Raw genomic sequence first — 11719 nt, forward strand, 5'->3', positions numbered from 1 at the left:
AGATTTTCCTTTTCCTTTTAATTCCGATATTACTTGAAAGAGTTGCAAATTACAGAAATCCACGTACAGTTATGATGGGCTCCATCACTGAAAGTGATGAAAATTTAGTGTTAGGAGGACATAAGTATCCTCCCCATCAATTAGAACATTCCACTCCCAATCCCCAAAGTCCTATAAAGAGGCCTGCTTTAACAACACAATGGCAAAAGAGGTGAGAGAAGTCTTTCAGAAGCAATGTGGGGGGAAAATAATAAATCTGTGTAGGATACTAAACCAAATCAATATCAGTCTAAGAATGGGGGGGGGGAAAGTTAGACCCTTTAATTATGCCAACAGGTGAAATTTTTCTTTAAATCACCTTTCCCCCATATAAGTGTCTCCTGAACAAAGAACTTCAGGACACTGATTATAAAAATTGTCTCCCACACCTAAAAGAATCTGCAAACACAACCTTTCAGGAAGACAGAGGAGACACAATAGGGAATGAGGGAGAGAAAAGATTTGCTAAAGAAGTAGATCTGTTAATTTAACACATTTTCTATCAAGCAAATCAACTGTCCTTAGGCCCATTGTTGCTGAAACAATGAACACTCAGGGAAGAGGTGTTCATCAAAAGGAACTGGTCAGGAGAAAAAACACTATTATAGCCAACCAGACTGCTTAACAGCATTCACAATTACAAGAACTCATTCCATTCCTAGGAATTATTAATTGGAGGTGATTTAAAGGTTCAACATTAAAAACATGAAGTGGTTAGGGCAATTGTAACCCTAACACTTCCTCTATTTTCATGTATTTTTAGAGGTTATGGGGGGGGAGGGACACAGAAGGATGCACACAGTCTGCTATGACAACCATTCACACATTTAATTCAGGTGGCCACATGCCTCAGTGACATATTGCCAAGTCAGGCAGTTACTCTAGCAAACCCACCCTTGGGAAAAAGTAGAACACTGCTCCTAAAGAGTCTGGGCTGTAGAATCAAAGCTAACAGCCTACCATTATAGTATGAAACTTACAAGAACATGACATCGCTTAAAGCCAATCCAATCATAAAGGTCACATGAGGTCAGGGACTTTAAACAGGAGAACAAAATACTGTATTTCATATATTTTTACACAAGCCATATTCCATTTTAAAGGGGTGTGTGAGTAATGAAGTGCTGAACAGAGCACCAAACAGAATTATTCTGAGGGGTCATTCGCCCTCCTGAAGGAGAAAACTGCCTTTGGCTGCAAAAGTGACTGACTTCACCTCAACCTATTTATACAGATTCTGGAATTTAATACCCTGATTCAGGCCAGAAATTCCACTTTCCTTCACCACAGCCCAAAATGAACCTAGGACGACAGCAGTAGATTAGCACAACAATGGAGTAGGGGAGAAAAAACATGTGGTCAGGCCTTAGGTCCCAGTCAAGAAAGATAAAGAACAAAAAATAAGATGCTGGATCCCTGCGGGGACCAAACACCACAAGATGGCAAGCAGGGATGCTGAGATGGACACTCGACATAAAAGATACCTTTGGAGGCCACAGACAATGATACCATCTCCCTTGAAGTTCTACAGTATCTTTCTTCCTAGACTTTTACCTCTAAGTCACCATCCATCACAATACAATTTTTGTTCCAAACCAAAACGAAAACCTACTTGATCCATAAACTGTTTCGCCATACTTGCCTACAAGGAAAATGCAGTGGGAGAAATCATGAAAAATACTTAGAGCAACCTCAAGAAAGGTTCTGTGATGGGTGTGTTTTAAGGCAAAAATTCTGATGGAGTAATAAACTTTGTATAACGACATACCTTTATGTCTCAGATATGTAAGCATACGCGTGTGCGCACATCCACTCCCTCAAGTTAGGGCTCACTGAACTTTCAACCTGGTCATAACTAACCACCCCCACTCTCCACAGTCCACCACTGTGCGAGGCTCAGGAGATTTGTCAAGAAGACCCTGTGCCCTGACGGGCAATGGCAGCTCAGAAGCCAGCCTGAGGCTAAATAGCCCAACACCCCTCTTCCCCAATAGTGCCAGGAAGCCAGGCCTTGCCTAAGGGAGGCCTTTCTTTCAGGGATCCAGTTAACCCCACAACACCCTCTCTATTGGTTTACTTCTCTCCTTAAATGACTCCCCAGGATAGAAAAATATTAAAACCTCTGCTTCCCAGTTTTCTGACATGTGCATTTACTACTGACATGCACATCTGCAAGCAACTTTAACTTCCTTCAGCTTTTATAAACCTAAAGCTTTGCATTTAAGAAAAAAAATTACTATTAGAAGGAAAAACTTATCTTCTTCACAGTGTACCTTTTATACAATGAACAACTGAAAAGTCTTCCCCACTTACACCTTACAGCAGTAAATCTCAAATGGAGGTGATCTTGGGCCCCCCCAGGAGATTATTTGGCAATGTCTGGAGATAATTTTATTTGTCATGACTGGGGATGCTACTGGCATGTAGAGGGTAGAGGCCAGAGATGCTTCTAGGCAGCTTAAAATGTGTATGACAGCTTTTCCACAACAAAGACTTATGTGATCCAAAATACCAATAATGCTGAGGCTAAGAAACCCCAAGCCTTAAAGAAACCCACAGAATTCTGAGCTCAATATTATTATCTAACAATTCTTAATTATAAGAATTACTCAAAGACCTTCCCCAAGTTTTTCAATATAAATTAATGTTAGAAGATAATGTAAAGAAGGTATAATAAAAGCACCTAAGGAACAGCATCTATTGAAATACGAAAATACAGAAAGACAACATGGCTTTCTAAAAAGACTCTAATACCAAATAAGAAGAAAGCCACATGCCTGAAGCTACACCTGGATCATTCAAATTTCAAAGTATGAATGATGTTAAATATAAGTGAAGAAACAGAAGTGAAGGGAATATAACATAACTCAAGACCTTCATCCTCCAGAATTCCTCACAATCTCAAAATACAAAACCTTAGAGTTCAGTTCGAGGACCTTGGAGGTAGTGAAAATATCAATCATCAAGTCCTAAAATCTACTTTCAAAGCAGTGTGTCTGCAGACAAGATTTCCACAGAAAGACAAGTTCATATAATCCATAAACACATCAAATATGGATTCGTAGCTTTGAAAATTAATTTGTAAAACATGGATCCTAATACAGGTCACAACCTTGACCCTGTAAGTGAGGGCGATGATTTTCTGAATCAATTAATAGTGCTAAGCATGCTGAGAACCATTCCTAGAACTTAAGACCTAGGAAAATCTAAGAATCATCTACTCTAAAATTCCCATTTTATGTATGGGGCATTTCAAACGTATGGAGCAAACCAAAAATCTGCCTAAGATTGTAAATCAAGTTAATGATAGAGGTGGGCCCACAATTCAGGTTTCTGACTTTCTACTTGATTCCTTTTGAAAGTATGTTCAATCACATCAATTAGATCTAAAACCATACAGTTAGAAGCTGCACAGTTCTGTCCCCTTGGCTCTGTCCACACTGAATTTTTACCTAAACCAGCTTTTGCACCTGCAGTGTTCCAGCATTCTGCTACTGCTCCTCACTGTTACTCCTAACACACAACAAGAACCCAGTGCAGAGCCTCTCCTGATCAAAGGGCAGACAGTCCGTTGCACCAAATGGTGCCAAGGTGTATTTTAGGGTATCCTAACTATGTTCCAGAAAATTAAGCAACACTGAACTGAACTTCCGTCATACAGCAAACCAGATGGTAACATGGGCTGTCCTTCAGAGATGAGAGGGTATTGCCCTTTCTAGGACTGTGGAAGCTCCCAACCACTGATGGTTCACATGGTTGGCAAAGGAAGCTTTCCCTTTCAAAACGTTGGTATAAACAGAAAGGGTGGGGGGGGGCAGCTTGGTGGCTCAGTTGGTTAAGTGACTGCCTTTGGCTTGGGTCATGATCCCGGAGTTCCCGGGCTGAGTCCCCCATTGAGCTCCCAGCTCCACAGGGAGTCTGCTTCTTCCTCTTACCTTCTTCCCTCTGATGCGCTCTCGCTCTCTCTCTCTCTCTAATAAAATAAATAAATAATCTTTAAAAAATTAAAAATAAACAGAAAGGGGATCAAGTATTCACTTTTGGGGAGAGAGAAATTTTTAAGTAATCTCCATGCCCAACGTGGAGCTGAACTCCCATCCCTGAGATCAAGAGTCACATGATGGGGCGCCTGGGTGGCTCAGTGGGTTAAGCCTCTGCCTTCAGCTCAGGTCATGATCCCAGGGTCCTGGGATTGAGCCACCCTGCTCTTCGGGAAGCCTACTTCTCCCTCTCCCACTCCCCCTGCTTGTGTTCCCTCTCTCACTCTGTCTCTGTCAAATAAATAAATAAAATCTTGGAAGAAAGAAAGAAAGAGTGAGAAGAAGGAAGAAAGAAGGAGGGAAGGAGGGTGGAGGGAGTGAGGGGAAAAGAAAAGAAAGGGAGGGAGGGAAGGAGGGAATCATGAACTTGACACTGTACTTAGTTCAGCAGAAGTATTAAAGGGGGGATGCCTGGGTGGCTCAGTTAAGAATCTGCCTTCACCTCAGGTCATGATCCAGGGTCTGGGGATCGAGTCCCACACTGGGCTCCTTGCTCAATCAGGAGCCTGCTTCCCCCTTGCCTGCTGCTTCCCCTACTTGTGCATATGCGCTCTCTCTCTAAGTAATAAATAAATAAAATCTGTTAAAAAAAAAGTTTTAGAAGGATCTTCTCTACCCCACATTATTAAAAATCAAAGATCTCAAGATTTGTACTATGGAGGCTTGGCCATTACTTATAGGCCTAGTCTTTTATTTTAGATAATGAAATCAGAATAGTATGATACAGTAGTAATGGCAAAGAATTTGTTATCAAAGCACCTAAGATCTGGGTGAGAGTCTACCTGGAAGCAACTCAGCCTCTATATTTCCAATCTCCTTATCTGTAAAATGAGGATTAATTCCTACCTTATAGTGATAGCTAAGGATTAAATGAGATACCACTTGGGGACAGCAGGTTGGCTCAGTTGGTAGGGCATCCAACTCTTGATCTTAGGGTCATGAGTTCAAGCCCCAGGTTGGGTGTAGAGCTTACTTTAAATAAATATAATCCATACAATCAATCAATCAATAAAATAAATGAGGTAACATTTGGAAAAATGTACCAAGTACTATGCAAGTGTCATTTATCATTAGGCTATTCCAACCTGTCAAGGTCACAGAGCTAGTTAGTGGAGCAATTAGAGTAAGAATTCAAGTTTCCTAACTCCTAGTCTAGTGCATTTTGTGTCATAAACTAGGCTTCTGGTTCCCCTATTCAAGGTTAACTCATTCTTTCATCTAGCTCAGGGCTTTTCAACCTTTGTGTGGTTGGGGACCTCTTTCAGAATTTGATGAAAGCAACAGGACCCTCTCCTCAAGCAAACTGCATATATGCACACCAACATTATTAAATCTCCTATAGCCCATCCACAGGCCCAGGCTCAAGAACTGCTGGTATGAAAGATGTACTAATAAGTTACTCTCAGCAATTCTTGTTTCTTATTTTCATGCTGAATAATTTATGCCTTGGGGGCGCCTGAATGGCTCAGTCAGTAGGGCATGGGGCTCTTGATCTCAGGGATATGAGTTCGAGCCCCATGTTGGGTGTAGAAAGTACTTAAAAAAAATTGAAAATTTTTAAAAAATAAAAATTTATGGCTTGGTGACCTTGATTAAGGGACTGGATCCAAGGAAACACCAAGGGTGCAATTCGGGAATCTGAATTAAAGATACTGGCCCCAGATCATCATGTTCATTAGGTGAGAGACTTTACCTATGAACAACCACAACCAGGAAGGAGAGCCAAGTAAGAAGCAGGTAAAGGATTCAGTACTCAACAGCACAAAGCTCAGGGAAAAGAGTAGGCACTGACAATCCGATTATTTTTACCACGTTGCTAATACACAAACCATCATGACCATTTTCAAAGAGCCACCTAGAGGCACCACAGTCTCTTCTCTAGAGGAAAATATTCCCAAAATGTTTGTGATGGGATTTCTGCCCACAACCCCATACCCATCATTAATAACTCCAGACCAGACTCTTCAAATGACTCCACACTCCCTTCCCTTACTTTGATCAAGACACTACATTTACTGTAAGGAGCACCTGGTAAGGAGGGGGAAAAAAAAATCAGCATTAAATCTTTGCAGAGGTCAATTCACCATTCTTCACTTCTCAAATTGGGAAAAAAACTTAACCAGCCTAACCCACTGGAATGTTAAACAATTATAAAATACTTTATTTAAATGAAATGTTTCTGAAATATTAACAGATAATCTTCTGACACGAAGGAATTAGGACTTTCTTTGGTAATCTCCCAGTTCGAAGTTAAGCACCTAGTTGACTAGGGGCTCTTAATAATACCAACCACTGAATTCAGTTTCATTAACCTCCTGTTGTCCAGCTATACTTCAATCTCCTCCTCTGAAAAATAAAAACAGTACCTAACCTAAGCCACAAATACATTGTGAGCATATTTGGGAATTTCTAAATATGTTAACAGTTAATAGCTTTTATCCGAGTAGAAGGATACAATGTTAACAGTTAATAGCTTTTATCTCTTAGTGGTGGAATTATGAGTGATTTTTAATTCTCTTACCTACATGGTGCTATAATTTTCAAGGTTTTATAACATCGGTATTATTTTTCAAACCAGAAATTCTAAACTTAAAGCATTATCTACACATTCACAGATTTTCCATCTGATGATTACAGAATCCCTAAAGAAATCCAGTACACTGAAGGTTGATCAACAGAGCAAAAAGTTTTCTTACGAGAAAAAATAAAACTATCCATGTTTTAGGGACCAGTTCCGTAAGTGGGAGATCTTGACCTTTTGCAGAACTACAGCATGAATCCTCCCAGCCCTTCACCTATCTAAGAGATTACTTCACTCTAGATAAATAGAAGCCAAGTCCTTGAGGATTCCACTTCCTAAATTTTCTATAAATCCATGAGTTCAGGCTGGTGATCAAGGATAAAACAAGATCTTTCCCCATAGCTGAAAACTGGTTTCCTAAAAAAGCTGATATACAACTTATACCACTTGGTATTATGCATCATTTTTACCCTTTAAAGTAGCAGTAAATTAAGATGGTAGGGCCTTTCCAGTTGGCCTCACAAATACAATTCAGCATCAGAATTGGTTTTTTGTTTGTTCTGTTTAAGGAGGGTCTTCCATTGTATCATACACTCTAATCAAGGGATTGTTTCTCAAACTGTCAGGACAATAAACTGTTATTTAAAAATCACCTAAGCAAAAAATAAATAATTAATTAATTAAAAAATATTTATTTATACTTGAACTAAAACTGATGTTTTCAGGGGCCCTGGGACTCCATCTAGGGGTTGTGAGTTTGATCCCCATGTTAGGTGTAGAGATTACATACATACATGAATCTGATGTTTTCATTGAGTTTCTGCACTGTCATGTGTCACATTTGTTAGAAGCCTAAAAAAGACTAATTTTAATTTCTGATAACTACTGAAAACTTTAAGTTACAATTTGCATTAACCATGTCAAAACAAACCACACTTGAGACGATTACAAGGGAAGAAGTTAAAAAGTCACTATCATCTGTTACCTACCTACTGAGCTTCTAGTAAAAACAGTATGGATAATTACAAAAATGTGCATATGGATTCCAAATATTCATTCATGTTGCAAGTATTTCAAAAGGATGCAGTTTAAAAACAGTAGTGTCACTTCCAAGAATCGCTCCAAACAAAAGAGATCATCTCAAAGAGCCCAAATTATTCACCTGTAACAATGATTTTTCACTTCTTTTGTTCATACAAATTTGACCTCTTTGATCAGCTTACATTTCCTTAGGAAATATACCAGCTAATACTTAGAAACCACAAGTTTATTTTTTAGAATATAAGTTATTTAAAGATTACTCTAGATATCTGTAACAATTTAAGGTAAAATTAGTTACCTCTATTTTTCCATCAACAAAATGGGAGTATACGGGTTTTGGAAGATGAATTTTTCCACAGTATTTTTAGAATGGGTCCTTAAGCTCTCAACTTGTAATTCAACATCACCTCAATTTTATTATCTTGCAAGGAAGAAAATGGGCTGGGGACAAGTTTACCATCACCCAAGATGGCATAGTCACAAGCAACACCTCCCACAACAGCCACCATTTTGAGCAGCAGGACAGAATTAAACTACTCACGATTTTATACCAACTAAAAGAAAACAGTATTACCAGAATAACCGTTAAACATCTCTTGAATTTAAGCATTCCCAAATAAAAACAGTTATCCTACTAACATTTTTAGTAAAGATCGTGCTTATTACAATTAGGTTCAAACTTTGAAAGCAATCGCTGTGGTGCTATCTAAAATGCCCAAGTTATTACATCTTCCTAAAAACAGAAGCCTACGATTTAATCACATTGCTTTACTCAGCTTCAGGACTAAGAATCGCCAAAAGCCAGAAGGTGGTTCTAGTTTATCCGCCTACATTCTTCCACCGTACTTCTTTCGATCTTTTTATTTTCCCAATTTCATTAACTCTGCAACAAGAGTTAAGTTTCAACACTTCATTCATACAAGAAGCAAATGATATTTCCGCAAACAACACTGAATCTAAAAACAAAGGTGAGGCAAAAATCCTAGGAATAAACGAACTAAAATCAATCCAAAAATGGCAGAAAGTAGGATAGGTGGGGGTGGGGAGGCAACAACAACGATTTGTTCCTCGAAAAGAGTAATTCTTATTTTGATTACTCCATTGGCGAACTCATTGGCAGAACTGAAAAGAAAAAAAACTGACCAACAGTTTCCCTTTACCTTTGTCCAAGGCAAAAGGTGGTAAGTCCACTACATATACATTGCCATAGGAGGGCAAGCAATTCAACCTGCCAACCAATCAAATATTTCATACCCCCTTCCAAAAATAAAAATAAAAGAAAGGAGGACGGATGCTTGTAGGGGCTGGGTACTCGTCCGGGCCGTCGTGTACATTCCATTCCTCACACTCCCGCCACCATCCCTGCTACTAGGACCCCCTGATTTTAGTCCGGTTATCACAAAGCCCCGGGTTTGAAAGCACCTTCGGCCTGGCCAGAAAAGCCATCCCTTTACAACACGCCCGCCCTGAGGGATAATGGTGGCGAAATCAACTCAAAGAGCTCCCGAGGTCCCCGCATAAAGAGGGCTGTATGTTCCGAGGAAGGGCGCTATTAAAGAATAACGGAGTCCTAAACTTTCCCTCCGCAGCCTCGGAGCCCCGAGCAAGGGCTGAGCGCCGGGCGGCTCCCCGGAGGAGAGCGCGCCCCCGAGCCCAGGCCCCCATCACCGCCGGCCCGAAGTTAACCCAAAGCGCCCCCGAGAGTCGCGGGCCTCCGGCAGTCTGCAAAGTCCGATTCCCCCTCCACGCGCCCGCCGAAGTGGGGGCGAGCCTCCCCACCGCACGACAGACCCCTCCCCCAACCGGCCGCAGGCCGCCCGGTCCGAGTTAATCCAGCCTGCACCCCGTCCCCGCCCGGAGCAGCTGGCTCGTCGCTTCAATGGCACCGGGCAGGGAGCGCGCGCACGCACTCTCCCCACACACTCAGCCTCCGGCCCGAGAAGTCCCGGGAGAGCCGGCCCGGTCCCACTCGTACAAAAGCGCACTCTCCCCCCGCCCTCCCACCGCCCGCTTCGCCTCGCCCCGGAAGGCGCGGGTGGGCACGGCGGCCACGAGCGAACGTCCCGAGCCCGGACGCCGGCACTTGGCGTCCCCTGCGGAGCCCGGCGCGGCCCCCGCCCGCGCTCCGGCCCTTGAGTGCCTCGTGCCCCCACCTCCGAGCCCTTCCCCTGGCTGCGGACTACCGGCCAAAGTCTCCGCGTGCCCCCCGCTCCCTCCCGCACGGTGCTCCCGGACTCCCGAGGGAGACTGGGGAGAAAGGGGCGCGGGGTGCGCCACCTCGCCCGCTCCTCGCGGCCACTCACCTCGATCTCAAAGTCGGGCAGGCGGAACGCGGTGCGAAAGAGCGAGCAGAAGTGCGCGATGGCCGGGACTTCCCACCAGGAGCGGAGCTCGCCCAGCCCGGCCGCGCCGCCCTCCTCCGGGCACATCTCCCAGGAGCGGCGGTGGCGGCGGCGGCCCCGAACCCCAAGCGCGCCTCGGCGGCCCCACGCTGCCCGCTCACCGCTTGCCCGCCTCGGACTCCCGCCGCGGCGCAGCGCCTCAGCGCCTCAGCTTCTCGGGCGGGGGTGGCGGCGGCGGCGGCGGCTGTTACTCCCGCTGCTGCCGCCGCTCGGCGAGCGCATGAGCTGAGGGCTGGCGACCCGGGCGGGGGGCGGTGGCTCGGGGGCCCGAGTTACTGAGGCGTCTGCTGCTCCGGCTGCCGACGGGGTCCGCGCGCGCGACCCATCCTGCGGCTGCGGCTACGGCCGCCCCCAGTACCATACAATATAATCATCTCACCGCTGGGGAAAACAGATGGGGCTGGGGGGGCGGGGGGAGGGGGCCGAACAGAGGGCCTGGGGGAGGGGCCGCCCACGAGGAGGGGGCGGGGCTGCCCTCACCACAACAACAACCCCCGCCCCCGCTCCCCACCCCCAGTCCGGACAGCTGCAATTGGAAGAGAGGGGGAGGGGAGAGGGAACTGAGCGCCCCAGAAAGAAGAGAAGTGTGGCTTGAAGGGAGCGAAGTATCCCCCAATTAACTGCCACCGACTAACTCCGCTTTCCAGGTGTTTGGGACTGAGGAGTTTACTGACTTGGACCAATGAGGACAATAAGGGTCTCTCCCACCCCCCACTTGGCCTTAGTGGTCGCGTCCTTTTAAAGGGCCCGCTGGGTGGTGCTTTCGGTAGGGGTAGATCCCGAAACACGCACGTGTGAGAGTTCAGTTATTATTGGTGCTGAGAGTAGCCCTGGAGAACCAGTGGGTTGTGGCCCCCAGAAATGTGAGGCCTGGTGAGATAAAGTGATTTCCACCTGTTCTCAAGCACTTTTATTCCATCCAAGAACGGTGTTCCAAGGAGCTCTAAAGTGGCTCTTCTCTCCAAGGAAAGAAGGTGGTGGGGCTGGTTAAGCTGGAACCAAGTAGGAAGGAGGCTGGAGCGCGGCGGGAAGGGTGGGGTAGGGGGAGGCACCAATCAGCAGCCTTGCGCGAAGAGCGACACCCCCACCCACCCACCCCAGGGAATGGACACGTGTGACCGCCCCAGAGAAGACGGGCTCGGAGCCCTGCAACTGCCCTGGCTGCAGAAAAGCTGCCTGGAACAGTGCGCACAATGTAGTTAGAAAGCTGGGGGGGATGGGAAACGGGAGATGGTCTGAGGAGTGTACTCTGGGAGGGGTGGAGATCTGCACGCCGGGCTGAGGGAATGTGCTCTGGGAGAGGAGTGTTGAGGTGTGTGCTTTAGAAATATTAAATTCTGTAGTACGTTACAATTCTGCTAAGTCCGAAGGAAGAATAAAACACCTCAAAACCAGACGAGCAGTGTGGGAAAACGACAGTGAATGCCCAGAGACTTGTACTGGTCATTGCAGTTAACGTTTTTAGTCATGGGTACTTCTCAATCTTTGAGGGCCTTAGCCGGGTTCTGTATCTGCCTCTGGGTTAGTAAACACTACCCCTGACGCTTCCCCTAAAGTACTCAAGTACTTACTAAGTGACAGGCACAGTTATAAAGTGTCCAGTGGCTAAACCAAAGATCCTCTTGTACCCTGAGCAGTGCAAAATCTGGAGAAAAATGATGAGCGGATTTATGTAG

At 44.9% G+C, this 11719-nt stretch overlaps 1 protein-coding gene across 5 annotated transcripts in view; it reads right to left on the minus strand.

The window, feature by feature from the left end:
• The window catches only part of LOC125107250 (cat eye syndrome critical region protein 2), a 180147-nt gene extending 169729 nt beyond the window's left edge, over positions 1-10418 (minus strand). For all 5 annotated transcript variants that reach the window (XM_047742159.1, XM_047742160.1, XM_047742161.1 and 2 more), the window contains exon 1: positions 9945-10418. In XM_047742159.1, the coding sequence (XP_047598115.1) occupies positions 9945-10070 (126 nt within the window). In that variant the 5' untranslated portion in view covers positions 10071-10418. The remainder of the gene's footprint in view (positions 1-9944) is intronic.
• Positions 10419-11719: the final 1301 nt, after the last annotated feature.

Source organism: Lutra lutra, chromosome 8 (assembly GCF_902655055.1).
Source record: "Lutra lutra chromosome 8, mLutLut1.2, whole genome shotgun sequence".
Taxonomy (NCBI): Eukaryota; Metazoa; Chordata; class Mammalia; order Carnivora; family Mustelidae; genus Lutra; species Lutra lutra.